We start from the raw sequence: 15,351 nt of genomic DNA, 5'->3' as shown, positions 1-15,351 counted from the left end.
AGTGGTAATATAAAACACCCATTTTCCTCCGTGATGTATACAATTCTTCACCTTGCATTTGAAGTGAAATATTTATGGTACCTAAAGTCTATAAAGAGAGGGGACCTAATCCTTTTGAGTTTAATGGCCATCTTTCATCCCTTTCTGAAGATCAAAAGAAAGAAAACCCCTTACACAACTTTACAGTGCTAATCCCAACACACCTGCAGACATCATTAACTCTTAAAGCAACAGGACATGAGGAACCAGTACCTACTTAACCCCACCGTGCAGACTCTGGGAGGGAGCCAGGTTATGGCAGCCCTGGATCAAGACAGGGTATGGCAACCCCTGTTATAAACAAAGACAGGGTCCTAGGATCTTATTCTTAACAGGAAATCAGAGCCAGGTTTATCATAAGTAAATGTCTCCAAGGATAGAACCATTTTTTGGATGAGTATGATAGCACACATTTGTAATCTTAGCATTTGGGAAAATGAAGCATAACTAAAAGATTGAGGGCAGCTCATACTACAAAATGGGATCCTGTCTCAAAAAAGACAAAAAATGAACAAACACCACCTTTCTTATAAATCACAATGTCTTTGTGACTATTTAGAACCCTCACTCCAGAATCTCCAGGTCTCAGTGTAGAGAGTATTATCATTTATTTCCATGGCTGTCACTTTCTGAGAGTTAATTAGTAGAAGAGATACTAAATGGTTAAATAGAAAAGGCCAGGGGAAGGGGGGAGTGATCAGGAGGGGAAAAACTGGGAGAAAATGAGGGAGGGCTGACACTGTTCAAAAAGAAATGTACTCATTACCTGACTTATGTAATTGTAAACTCTCTGTACATTACCTTTACAATAAAAATTTAAACTAAAAAAAAAAAGAAAATGCCAGGGGAACATCAGATCTGTCAGATTTTTCGCAGTATGTCTCATATATACACACGTGACACAACTATTTCAAAACCTGAAGGAAGTTGGGCATGTTGCAGAGGCTTATAGGTGACCTACCTAATCACAACTTCAAATGAGTCTCAAATTTAAAGGACTTGTAGCTCTGGGCTAACAATATTCTCTCTGTCGATCAGTTTTGAAAGTGCACCTTCCATCTGTCTGACACTCACATCACTCTTCCCAGTATTTTTTTGTAAGTACTCACAGGGTATATTTAGAAAACTTAGATAAAAATAGGGATCACCTGCCTTCCTGTACCAACAAATGCTTTTCCTATCTTTCATTTGACAAACACCCATTTAAATGGACTGTTTCTCAAACCAACATATTACTTCCTCTATGTGATGACAATAATGATGATGACAAAGAAGAGAAAAAGAAAATGTCCAATAGATGTGACTGCATCTCTAATTCCATAATTAATTAACAAATTCAACTGAGACCTTTGTGTACAAGTAGTACTTGGAACAAATGTAACTTCAAACCTATAATTATAATAGATGTGTTTTAGTTTCAGAGTTAGATTTCAGTTGACAAGCAGGGAGTGTTAGAGAAAAAGAAAAAAGCATACGCAGTTGTGAGAATGTGGTAGTGTGTTTTCTATTCACCTTTTCCCATTCCCAGTAAAAGCAGTGCACAGCCCCTAGGCAGCCCTGGCCAAGCCCTCTGAGGACCGGGCAAATTACAAATGGTTTGAAAAAGTAAAGCACATGGAGATTAGGAGGCTTGCCCAGGGCGAGCAACAGGATAGGCGAGAGGGCAAGCAGAAGGTATGGGGCCACGCACATGCCCCTGCTGTGTGCGGCCCACCGGCACAGAGGGCTACAGCAGCATGCTTTTAACCTTTGGTCAAGCTGGCCATTCCTGTTCAAACTCCTGGCAGTTCATCCCTTTCTTACCTTGTGCCATACTCAGCTATACTCTATAACTATTAACACAATAGAACACTGGCAAAACAGAGAGCAACCCAGGAAAAGCAGGGACATTATCTTTTCCTCTCTCGCTCATTCACTTTCTCAATGAATAAATTCCAGATTCATAAAATAAGGCTACAATTACATGAGGAGATAAAAGTATCACGGTCAAACCATCTAAAAGTTCGGCAAAAACAAACAAAAAAAACCTGTGGTAGAGATTGCCTCCAAATTTAAAGTCCTGCAGAATTCTTGTGACATAAAATCTTGTGACTTAGGAGGCAACCCCATCTATTATTTTATCTGAGATAGAAGAAAATGTCCCCTAATGCTACTTTTTGAGGACAGACCTAATGTGTTCCAAGTATACTCTGAGAGTGACTCATCCCTTCCAAAATGCTTTCACAAATTCTAGCCTCTGCCTCTCCCAACTAGATCATGCAGACTGGACAGTATTTAATTCCACTTTACAAATAGGAAACTGACACAAAGAAATGAAATGTCATGCTGGGGAAAAAAACCCTGTACAGCTAAAGATAATTTTAAAAATAAAATAATTAAAAATGTCACTGACACTCCTGAACCTTTTCTTTATATGTTACTAGCCACATGGCACACACTTGTAATACCAGCTAAGGGAAGGCTAAGGCAGGAGGACTAAAGTTGGAGGCCAGCATGGGCACATATAGATCCTGTGACCTAACAAACCAAAACACAAAGTAAAACCACAATGAAGTCCTTGTTGACCAGTTAAAGTGATAAAGACTATGCAGCACCCGGTTTGACTTTTGCTGTAGCACAGGTGACTTACATGCATGGCTTCATCATGATTACTGTCCATTCAGGCGAAAGTGCCTCACACCTGTAATTCTAGTTACTCAGGAGGCTGAGATCTGAGGAGAGGCTGAGACCTGAGGATTGAGTTTCAAAGCCAGCCAGTGCTTTAAAAGTTCATAAGATGCTTTTTAACTACTTAAAGGCCAAAAGTGGAGCTGTAACTCAAGTAGTAGAATGCCGGCCTTGAGCCAAAAAAAAAACTCAGGGACAGTATCCAGACCCTGAGTTCAAGCCCCAGTACCAGCATTAATAATAAAATAAAATAACCACTGTCCATAAATCTTGACTAGCCTTTTCAAGTTATTTTATATATACATGGCTGAAGATTTTTTTCACCTTCCATTATATTTAATCTTTAAGGTTTTTTTTCCCAAACTTCTCTAAATATATGTATTTCTTTTTGGGTTTTTTGTCTTGTTTTTTTTTTGTTTTGTTTTTAAGACAAGTTCCCAATATGTACCCTAGGCTTTGAATTCATAAACCTCCTGCTTCAGCCTCCCATTACTGGTTTTATAAGGCACATACCACCCAGCTTTTTTGCCTCTTTTCATTTTTCTGAAAGTAGCAGTACGGGGAGTGGGGGGGATCAAAACCAAAAATGAATCACTATGTGAATCATTAGATATACAAATTTCACAATGGACTTCTAGCACTGGTATTAATAATTCACAAACGTAATATAAAATTACATCGACCTCTTTTTTGAGACAGAGTGTCACTATGTTGTCCACACTGGTTTCCAACAGTTTTTCCAACTCAGTCTCCTAAGTAGTTAGGACTACAGGAATGCCACCAGGCCAGATTTGATTCTCATCTTGTAATACAGATTTTAAAAAAAACAAAAAACAAAAAACCTTCCACTATCTTTCTAAAAACAACAGAGATAAGCTAAGCACTGGTAACTCACTACTATAACCCTAGCTATTGAGGAGGCTGAGGATATGAGGATTTTGATTTAAAGCCAGCCTGGGCAAGAAAGTCTGTGAGACTCTTATGTCCAATTAACCACCAGAAATCTGGAAGTGAAGCTGTGGCTCAATGTGCTAGCTTTGAGCGAAAGAGGTAAGGGACAGTGTCCTGGCCCTGAATTCAAGCCCCACAACTGACAAAAACAAAACAAAACAAAACAAAAACAGAGATGCCTACAAAAGCTTTCTCTCCAGAAGGTGAGTGCCAAAGTAATGTGACTTAGAAGGGGGACCGTGAGGCATCTTGAGCCTGGAGAGAAGGAGAAGAGAGAAGAAAAGCAGAGAAGGCTGAGTTCACATCAACCACAGACACAGCTCTTCAACAACAGTGTAAACAAAATGCCATCAAAATCAGAACTGGGACCTCCTGAAGGAAGATACCAGCTGCTGACCATTTGTACAAAATGAGCCCTGGGAATACCATGCAAGAATGTCAACCTGCTGGATTCCTGCAAAAATATGTTGTAATTAAACCTAAAACCAGAAGGGAATTTCTCCAAACACTGAGGAGAAAGACACATGCTAAGAGATTTGAAAAAAAAAAAAAAAAAAAAAAAAAGACTGAAAAAGACCGGAGGCTTGTGGAGTTCAATCAAGGGAGCTGAGGAAAGAAGGTCTGGATGTGGGAGAAGAGGAACTCTGGGTAGCATGCCAGAGAGAAAGCCAGCTGAGAGAAAGCAGGAGGAAGGCATGTGAACTGTGACAGTCCTGCAGAAGCATTCAGGCTCATAGAAGTGAGCAGAGCAACCTCACAGGGAGAAGACGGCAATGGAGAAGAGGGTTCAGCTACAGCACCAGGCACTGATCTATAAGTAAGTGAGCAAGCTGCACAGCTGGCCTTCCACATCTGCAGGCCCCCCATCAGCAGATTCAGCCACAGGCACATCAAAAATATTCAAAATAAAATGGTCTGCTCAATAAATGCTTCTTATCATTATCCCCTAAACTGAGCAGTACACCAAGGGTCTTAATTAGGTATTGTAAGTAATCTAGAGATGATTTAAAGAACATGGGAGGAATTGGATACTTTATATGGAAATACCATGAATATGGTTTTACATACGGGACTTAGAGAGGACTAAGTCTTGAAACCAAACTCCTTGGACACGGAAGGAAATGTAAGTGCATATAAAAGTATGTGTATTATGTATACACAAGTGTATGTAAAGTGAGACATTACCGGTTCTGAGAAGACCTTAGAATAGAAAGCCCTTCTGCCCAGAATATCACTCTAAGCAGCAATGGCTTAAATACAACAGGAGTTCGTTTCTCTTTCATGTGAAAACTACAGTACTCTAGAATAGTAGAGACCTAAGTCTAGTTTGAAGGCAGGAGAAAAGGAAGTGCGAGGTAGTAAGAGTTTCCTTCTTCAGGGAATAAGGCCTTTATTCTCAGTGGCATATGCTCTGTACACTGTAATACATTTATCAGCCCTAGAGAATTATTTATTTTTGCAGTTACCCACCCATCTATCCAAACAATCCTTCGGGACTGAAGGCCACTAGGCCACCTACAGGGCAGACATATAGTTTACCGGAACATACTACTGTCTTAGGACTTAGTGCTTTGTAACCACTACGCTGCTCAATGTGGCCAGACCCGTGCCAATATCTAAATGCTAACTGATAAAAATTAAATTATATGATGAAAGCCGAGTAGTCAAAATTACACTAACATCTGGGACCTTCAACAAGCTTCCTTTATAGCTCTTTGTATTTAAGGTTTTTTCTCTTTTTTTTTTTTTTTGGTCAATTGAGGGGCTTGAACTCAGGGCCTGGGTGCTGTCCCTAAGATCTTTCACTCAAGGCTAGCACCCTACCACTGTGAGCCACAGAGCCACTTCTACTTTTCTTACTGGAGGTAAGAATCTCTCTAGGACTTTCCTGCCCAGGACTGGCTTTGAACTGCGATCTTAGATCTCAGCCTCTTGAGAAGGTAGATTTACAGGCATGAGACACCAGTACTCAGCTGTGTATTTAAAGTTTTTAGTGGAAGAGTGGAACTCAAAGTCTGGTTTGAAGAACAAGGAAAAAAGGGAGTACATCATGGGAGATAAAAACATATTTCTCTCCCTGTCTGCCCAGTAGTGGTAGGTACTTCTAAAGCATGAAATGCTGTTCTATGTAGTCCACAACATGTGTGCCAACAGCTCCATGAAGGAGAAATGGGGAGGATCAAATCTTACATAGGACAACTGTTTGGTGTCCTCCAAAGAGGAGACCTACTTCATAAAAGTGCTACTACTCACTATCCAGTTACTCTTATGGGGTTTTCTTCTGTAGTGCACAAGCAATTTAACATGAAAACACAGAAATGTATGTAGCCACAAGCCCACAAAACTATGGCCATAAACTGGCTGGGAACAAAAAGACAATCAGGGCCATGATCTAAGACATTGAAAGGGAGCTACACATACCAGGGGCCACTGGGCTGCCTTCTGGAGGCTGCTTGTGTTTCATCCTCATAGCTTTGTGTGCAGCTTAGACTTTAAGAAATAAAAAGTTGGCATCTGTAATCTGATAGCATTTATGTAAGAAAATAAGCAATATTAAAACTCACTCAGCACATATAATTACAAAGGTAAATGATGGTAATTTTAAAACTGAACTTTTAACTTAATTTTTTGTTACTAAGCCAGGCACTAATGGCTTACACCTGTAATCCTACCTTCCTAGGAGGCTGAGATCTAAGAATCAGAGTGTGAGTTCAAAGCCACTCTGGGCAGGAAAGTCCAAGAGATTCTTATCTTTAACTACCAAAAGACCAAAAGTAGAACTATAGCTCAGGTGGTGGAGTGCTAGCTTTAAGTGGCAAAAGCTAAGAGTGTTCAGGCTCCAAGTTCAAGCCCTAGTACCAGCACAAAACAAAATTTTTTTCTGGTCATTGTTAACACTGCATTTAGTAAATAAAAAAGCTTTATATTTATCTTCCTAATGCATACAGCATAGCTATATATACAGTACTTAACAGATACAGTTATCTGTGGTATTAAAATTTCATAGGGAAGCAATTAATAAAAAAAAAAATCTTTAAAAGGTCCTTAGAGGAAAGGCAATTTTTAAAAGGCTGGTTACTAGACAGATTACAGACCTGTATGCTTAGCTTCTTGGGAGGCATTTTGAGGTAGATTATAATCCAGGCTGGCTTTAGGGGAGAAAAATCCAACTCTATTTAAAAAATACGTGAAAGGAAAATAGGACTGGAAGCATGATTCAAGTGCTAAAGAACCTGCCTCACAAATGCAAGGCCTAAGTTTAAACCTTAGTACCTCCCTAACCAAATAAAACACATAAATAATGCTGGCACATGTGCTACAGCAATATCTAGCAGATGAAATATTAAACCTGACCAAGCCTTTTAATGTGGGACTTGGTGTCAAGAAATCTAATTTTCTGTGAGTACTAAGATGTCAAGTGCCAAAACTCATGAAAAGAAAAAGAAATCATTTAAAATTTTGTTTAAAAAAAAAAACAAAACAAAAAATGAGAGGGGACTGGGAAGGTGGCTCAGTAGTAGAGTGCTTGCCTTGCTTGCATGAGGCCCAGGGTTTGATAACTCAGTACCACATAAGCAGAAAAAGCCGGAAGTGGTGCTATGGCTCACATGGTAGAGAGCTAGACTTAGCTAAAGAGCTGAGGGACAGCGCCCAGGCCCAGAGTTCAGGCCTCACGACCAACGGGGGGAGGGGGGGGAAGGGAGGGAAACAGGAGGGGGGATAAGAAAGATTAATAGAGAGGCATACACCTTTGTACAATTAATAGAAACTGACTTTTAAGGGCTGGGAAGGTGGCTCAGTGGTAGAGCGCTTGCCTTGCATGCAAGAGGCCCTGGGTTCGATTCCTCAGCACCACATAAGCAAAAAAAAAAAAAAAAAAGCCGGAAGTGGCGCTGTGGCTCAAGTGGTAGAGCGCTAGCCTTGAGCTGAAGAGCTGAGGGACAGCGCCCAGGCCGAGTTCAGGCCCCACAACAGGACCCAACACACACACATCTATAAAAGAAACTAACTTTTAAAAAAAAGGTGAAGTGAACAATGAATGGAGAAAACTTGATCTTATCCACATAGCATAGGGACGAGAATGAATGCACTCAAAACTAAGACAGGGCCAAGTAAGTCCCACGGTAAGAGCTGAAGCCTTTAGGAACAACCAGCAGCCCTTGTTACACTGCTGTGCCCAGGGTGCAGCAATTGCTCCCTAATGGTTGCATGTTGCTTCACATCTTCTAATTCCTTCAAAGATGCTATGAGAATGGCAGTATTTGAGAACTTGCCTCAAACACAAAAAAGCAGATAGCCAGTGGGACAGGAACTACTTTTACACAAGGTAATAAGGAGCTTAGGAATTTCCACATTTTTTCAAAGCCTATTGCCTTAACAGAACACTGTCTTTGTTAGGTAATTAAATATGGACACACAGTGCACATTCATTATAATCCAGAATGCTTGGCATAAATCAAACCATAAACTAAACACCTTGACTTCAATACAGTATTCCAGAGCTACTTTCCTAATACATTCCCAGGCTCATATTACACTAAGAATCAGTGTGACCACCAGGAAACATCCCAATTTCACCCGGATATTTTAGCATCTGCAACCTTTCCCAGGTGTCCTGAGAGGGGAACAAGGTTAAGACCTACAGGTCAAGCCAATGATCATTAGGTATTACTGTAACAGAAGGTACCAACATCACCACAGTGTGTGCATATGGCACAGGATTAAATGTGCAAACTACTTACAAGATTATTTTTCATTTCACAAAATGAATTCTGAACAGCATGAAAACTAGAATTGTCAAAACTGAAATGTCTTTCTCTTCAATGAGAGGTTTGCTTCAAGTTAAACTGGAGTTTTCTACAGCACTGTAAATAATCCAAATCGAAGTAGGTAACAAGCTAAAGAGGGGTAAAACCACATGCTTAAGCCACTACAGCAATCACAAACAAAACCCGCTACATTCTACAAGAAATTATTTTTGCCACTGATCTGCCCAGGAACCACATAACTGTTCTAAACACAAAAATGTCGAGAATTTTTCCCTTGCCCAGAAGTGGTTTTTGAAAAGGATAAATGCATCTTAACATACATAATTTAGTTTGCAACAAACCACAAAAATGAAGGGGAAAAAGCCTGAAAAAAAATAAAACCTGTACATTTGCTATAATAATCTGATCAAATACCACTGAAACACTCTGTGCTGAACCGTTCTGAAGCCCTTAAAATAACTCTGTAGTCTACTAACAAATTCAAGTTTTTCTTTAGAACACTGACCTTATTCTAGCATCAATGTGACATTCTATCTCACTTTCTGGTCTTCAAATACAAAGTCGCTAAGCAAATGAAGCATATGTAAGACTAAGCGACCACGGCCATTCACTTTGGTTGTGGCCTTTCAAGTGCTCCACAGATATTCCCGCATGGTGCGGAGGGTGGCTTCCTACATAATGAGCAAGGTTACAACTCACATCAACACAGTTCCTTGGAATCAATGTGAGCATCAACTGACTATCAGATTTCTCCTTACAACAAACAGGGCCAAGTCTCTCAAAGACAACTCATTCTATTCCAATGAAGTGGTACATGAGGAAGCTGTGTAACAAACATCAGGAGGGACAGAAAGAAATTAGGTATAACCGCCAGTGTAATTAACATTAGCAGAAATCTCTGGTGAACAGACTTTGCTCAGTTATAATTGCAAAGCCACCAGGGATCTTTAATTATTAAAAAGTAAACCATATGCCAGAGTAATAGAAGACAGCTCACTAATCAAGAATGGTATGAAACAGTAGTTCTTAATATGGTTCTAATCTACTTTTTGATACTCTGAAAGCTTTTCTTAGCAGAAACAGCTATATGCAAAATTTGAAAAATGATGTAGCTAAATACATCCCAACAACTGAACTACAATTTTATGTATGAGTCTGGAAAACAATTTTTCCCCTTAGTTATGGTATACATGTATACATATACATTAGATGAAGAACTAATACGAGCTTGCTACTGACTTCTTTTGACAAGCCATTTCTTTAGACCCTGATTTGACCATAAAAAATGGATAATCATATTTGTCATTAGATAATCAAAATAGACTTAGAAATCCCTATGAAAAATGAGGAACAGTTATTTACAATGACACTAATTCTCTTTGGCTTGACAGCTCTTATAGAAAGCATCCTAAGAAAGAAAAGCACTTGGGAAGTAGGAACATGTTCATGAATCCAGGGAGACTTATGTGGCCAGTGATGGTGATGGACAGTGAAAATACAGACCCCACCTTTTCACAAGGAAAGCCAGCTAAACATTTTGAGTATGTACTGATTCAGGCTCACATATATTTAAAGGAGCTTCTCAAATTCATGCATCTTGAATATTTCATTGATATAAAAACTTTAAAATATGGTACTATTCTATTATGAAGGCCAAAATAGACTAAAAAGAAAACACAAATCTGAATCTGTAAATACTCATAATAATAAAAATATATATATATATAGCTGAGAGCAGGAGAACATGTAAGATTCTGAGTTCATGACCAGCCTGAGCTATCTATTAAGGGCTAGGATGAAGCGTAGTGGTATAGTGCTTACTTAGCATGTACAAGACACTGCCTACTGCCAATCTGCAGCACCATTAAAAACAAACCAAAACAAAAAATAAACAAAATAAGTAAACAAAAATTAAACAAAAACTGGGCCTAACAAAACTAAACATAAAGATCTATAACCACACAAGAAAAAGTTTTACCATCTATGGATGTATTTCTTAATTTAAAAAAGTATATTGTAAATTAAAACAGCATTATTTGCATTAACATACTTAGGATTTCAGTTATATCATAGGTTTAGAATTATAAAACTCTGACTTTAAAAAGGAGATTGAGTTGGGCACCAGTGGCTCACAACTATAATCCTAGCTACCCAGGAGTCTGAGATCTGAGGATCCCAGTTGAAAGCCAGTCCTGGAAGAAAAGTCATGAGACTCTTATCTCCAATTAACTACCAAAAGCTGGAAATGACGCTGTGACTCAAAGTGGTATAGCACAAAAGCTCAGTGACAATGCCCAGGGCCTGAGTTCAAGGTCTAGGTCTGGCACACAAAAAGGACAGTGAAGTCAGGTACTGGAGATTCATGACTGCAATCTTAGCCACTAAGAGGCTCAGATCCAAGAACCACAGTGTGAAGCCAGCCCAAGCAGGAACATCTGAGAGTCTTTATCTGCAATAAAGTAACCCAAAATAGCCAGAAGTGGAGCTGTGGCTGAAGTGGTAGAGTACCAACCTTCAGGAAAAGGCTCTCAGGGACAGTGCCCAGGTCCTGAGTTTAAGCCTTAGGATTGGTACAAAAGAAAAAAAAAGGGGGGGAGGGGAGTTTGACACACATTTGCTGAATAATAAAAAGTTCTAAATGGTGTATGTATTATGAATTTTCCAATGATGAAGGTGAAAGCTTCCGCATTAGCAAGATTTCTTATATCTGAATTCTTGGTAGAGGCATGACTACTAGCAACCATGAAACCTTCATTCTAAAATTGTGGGACACCTATTACCTACCCCAACACCTATCACTGCCATATCAGTCCCACTACAACACAGGTCTAATTCACTCACCTATTGAAAAGCAGTAGCTTCAACGCTTCCCTCCTAAGTGGCTGAAACCCCTACTGACAGGAATATGAAAGGTAGATGGCTTCCACAACCCACAGTCAAATCACAGGGCACTCCCTGCTCTACACCACGTTTGCCATGCTTAGCTTCTGCAAGGGGTCTGCCAAGTTTCCTCTGGCCCCATCTATTCCCCCCATGCCCATCTCACTTTGAAGGCTCCAGGCCTCATCTGGTATCTTGGAGAACTGGAGTACAGTGGTCTCTTATCTTCATGCTCCTCAGCAATAAGGCATATGTCTTACCTGTCCTTGTCTCCACAATGAGGAGACAGGAATACAGAAGGAACTTACCCAGGCAGCAAAGTCAAAACATAAAAACACTGGTCTATATAAATATCATTACTATAAGTGTCAAATAAAGAATGACATCAACAACTCAGGTTTGAATGTACCATTTCTGCTCTTTGTAATCTTACAAGTATTTGAGACCTCACTGATATGGCACAATCTGTTTTAGAACTGAAGTGCTTCTAACCTTGGTCACTTATTTTTTAAGTAAGAGTTCTAAAGTTCTGATAAACAAGTTTGCAGAAGAGGAGGACAGGTCTCAGAAGTGAGACTTCTAGAATGGTAAAGCAGTGAAGGAACAGCTAAAGGCACTGTGAAGGTGACAACATGGCCCGTGGAAGCAATACTGAGGGACAAGCCTGACTCAGTCAACTCCGATGACTAGCCTCACCCTAGTTCCTTCATTTCCTTACACCATTGAATCTCTTGATTTTATTGAAAAATAAATAAAACAAAGACAACTCCATACATCTTCAGTCTAAAGAGACAAGTATATTTCAAGATCATTTTCAAAAGAAAAAGAATTCTCCAAATGAAAGAGAAAACAAAAATTAAACCACCAACAACAAAGAAGCAATCTCTTGAGAGTTAGGGAAAATAAAATATAAACAAAAATATTTCTGCACCAAATCTTATATCACATTATAAATAATTTCTAAATAACTTAAAAATGAAATTTCTCTTAGAATGTTAGGATGTCAAAAAAAGTTATTAAAAATCAGTGACAGTAGGGATAAGGAGTAAAATATTTTCTCAAGTTGTTTTGGGGTCTCTTGTCAAAGAAAATAAACATACTCAAATTACAGAGCCACGAAAAGCAAACACTGCAGAAACCCTGAGACAATGAAAAATCAGCTCAGCCATAGTGTGAATACCATTCAATTAGCTGAATATTACAATTTTTAGGCCAAGATTCACAGGATTTCTATGACTTGACTAGCCTATATGAAGTCTTTCAAAAAATGTTGGGATTTATGTGTTTATTTTTTTCTTTTGCCTTCAAGCCTCAGATGGCTCTAAGTGCCAACTGTCATTTTGGGTTACCCAGCTTTTGGCTTGAACTTCTGGGCTCAGCACAACACTGGCAGCAGGAAGGTGCCAGGAACTAGGGATCACCATGGCTCTTATGGAATAAAAAGTATATTGTTCAGCACTTAGGAGTTATTACACATGTATCCTGAAAGTGCCAAGGCAAAAGGGATAATTTTGTGAGGCTCATGCCTATAATCCTAACTACTTAGGAGGCTGAAATCTGAGGCTCATGATTCAAAGCCAGCCTGTGGAGGAAAGCCTGTGAAACTCTCATCTCTAATTCATCACCCAAAAAGCCAGTAATGGAGCTTTGGCTCAAGTGATAGAGCATCAGCTTTGGGCCAAAAAGTTAAGGGATATGTTCAGGCTCTGAGTTCAAACCCCATGACTAGCCTGCAAAAATAGAATAAATGAATGATACGTTCTGTAAAATATTAATAATTGAAAAAGGCTGTATCTCCTTTTCTTTCTACATCCAGTAAATAAAAAGCAGGAAACACCAACCAATCAACCAGAAGAAAAGTGTTAAAGGAGCTGGTCTATTCATCCATTCTCGTTACATCTGGATCCGGCAGGTCTTACCCTCTGACGCTTTAATCACATAGCCGCCCTTGTCTTCACCAGGGGGCACATTGAGCAGCTGCATGACCCTGTCCAACAGTCCATGGATTATCTCAAACCCAGGATTCTTGTTGTAGTAAACAGCACAGAGATGCCTGTAGTTTTTTGCACCTACATCTGGAAAAATACAAAAACTGGTCACAAAGACATATTAACCATTATTTAAGGAACGTATTATCCCCAACACAAACTTGGGCAAATTAACAAAAAAGAAAACCGATTATTTAACATAAAGAGAAATATTCAACATCAGAAATGCAGGGTAAGATAAAACAGTCTTTTCGACCACCAAATTCCCTGAGGTATTTAATCTGGAGGGAGGAGTGAGTATCCCTCAAAGTTGACCTAGAATATAAGACTTCTTTTGCAGTACAAAGTTGTCAAACTCTTTGTAAACAGTTTAGTAGTATTTATCAGTATTACAACCCATACTCTCTACCTATGATACCTTCCAAAGGAACTAATCCAACAAGAAGACTTTGTTTACAAAGACGTTTACTCTAAAATTACTATTTCCAATGCAAAAAATTAGAAACAATCCATCCAGAATAACTTTAAAAAACACAGTACAGTTACTCCTGAGAATGCTGCACTAGCTGTTAGAAAGCCATTTTATGAAGGTTTATCCCAACAGAGTAAAAGAAAATAGTACATTAAAAAAAAAATGTCACCAGATGCCAGAGGCTGAGATCTGAGGATATTGGTTCAAAGCCAGCCTGGACAGGAAAGCCCGTGAGACTCTTATCTCCAGTTAACCACCAGAAAACCAAAGTGGCGCTGTGGCTCAAGGGTAGACCACTCACCTTGAGCTGAAGAGCTCAGGCCCAGAGGTCAAGGCCCGGAGTTCAAGCCCCACGACCAACCAAAAAAAAAAAAAGTCACAAGTTCAAAAAGAATCATAACTATACTGTGTTGTGAAAAAAAATCTGGGAAGTTAGAAAACTATGATGCAAAGCTGGCAATGGTAATCATCAATGTTAGAAAACCATGAAGCAAAAAAAAAAATCATCAATGATAGGCTGGTGGTGGCCCCAGGTGCAGGGACATGGATGCTGGAGAGGACCCCGAAGAAGCTTAGAATCCCAGCAATGCTGGTTTTAAAATCTCAGTGGTGGTTATAGCCATGTCTGTTTTATAATCTTTAAAAAAATATATAAACAATACATAGTGTATATATAGTGTATATACAGCATTCTACATATCTTCATAATTAAAACATGGAAAAGAAGAGTAGGAAAAAGAGAAAGAGGAGAAGGAAAGGGAGAAAGGAGGAAGAAGAGGAGAAAGAAGGAAGAAGAAAAGTAGAGAATAAAGGAAAGCAGAACAAAGAAAGAAGGGAAGGGGAAAAGGAGTGGGAAGAAAGGAAGAAGGAAGAGAGGAAACAGCAGCAGCAGTATACAGATGAATCTTTTGTGTGTGTGTGTGTCAGTCGTGGGTCTTGAACTTGGGCCTAGGTGCTGTCCCTGAGCTCTTCAGCACAAGGCAAGTGCTATACCACTTGAGCCATAGAGCCATTTCCAGTTTACTGGTGGCTAATTGGAGATAGTCTCCTGGACATTCCTGCCAGGGCTGGCTTCAAACTACAATCCCCAAATCTTAGCCTCCTGAGTAGCTAGGATTACAAGTGTGAGCCACTGGCACTCAGCTATAGATGAATCTTGAGGGCGGTCCGTGAAATGAAACAAGCCAGTGTTAATAGGACAAACCCCACCTGATTCCATTTAGATAAGATATCGCTACTGAGCTGCAAGCCCACACCTTCCATACCCTTAGCTCTCTCTTCACAGTAACACCATAGTGAATGATGACTGCCACAGCTTGGGGGGGGGGGGAGGGGAGAAGAGGGGAACTGGTGCTTTGTGTGCAGTTTCAGCCACAGAAGAAGAAAAAGCTGAGGTCTTCTGAATGTGTACAGTTAATCACACTGCACTGCACACTCAAGGATATTCTGAGGATAGTTTTTACGATTTTTAAACTACGTAATTTCTGAAAGTATATGGTGTACAGAATCACAACTATGCAGACATATAACCAGAAATTAAAACTTCCTGATCTAGGAAAGAAAAAAATAATAGAAACAAAACAAA

At 39.5% G+C, this 15,351-nt stretch overlaps 1 protein-coding gene across 2 annotated transcripts in view; it reads right to left on the bottom strand.

Moving 5' to 3' along the window:
• Farsb (phenylalanyl-tRNA synthetase subunit beta) overlaps positions 1 to 15,351 on the bottom strand; it is a 66,181-nt gene that overhangs the window by 6,367 nt on the left and 44,463 nt on the right. For both annotated transcript variants that reach the window (XM_070016080.1, XM_070016088.1), the window contains exon 16: positions 13,226 to 13,381. In XM_070016080.1, coding sequence (XP_069872181.1) covers positions 13,226 to 13,381 — 156 coding nt within the window. The remainder of the gene's footprint in view (positions 1 to 13,225; positions 13,382 to 15,351) is intronic.

This window comes from Dipodomys merriami, unplaced genomic scaffold (genome assembly GCF_024711535.1).
Source record: "Dipodomys merriami isolate MVZ:Mamm:240054 unplaced genomic scaffold, mDipMer1.0.p SCAF_1, whole genome shotgun sequence".
NCBI classification, from domain to species: domain Eukaryota; kingdom Metazoa; phylum Chordata; class Mammalia; order Rodentia; family Heteromyidae; genus Dipodomys; species Dipodomys merriami.
The sequence above is the reverse complement of the archived record's forward strand: the minus strand, read 5'-3'. Positions and strand labels throughout refer to the sequence as shown.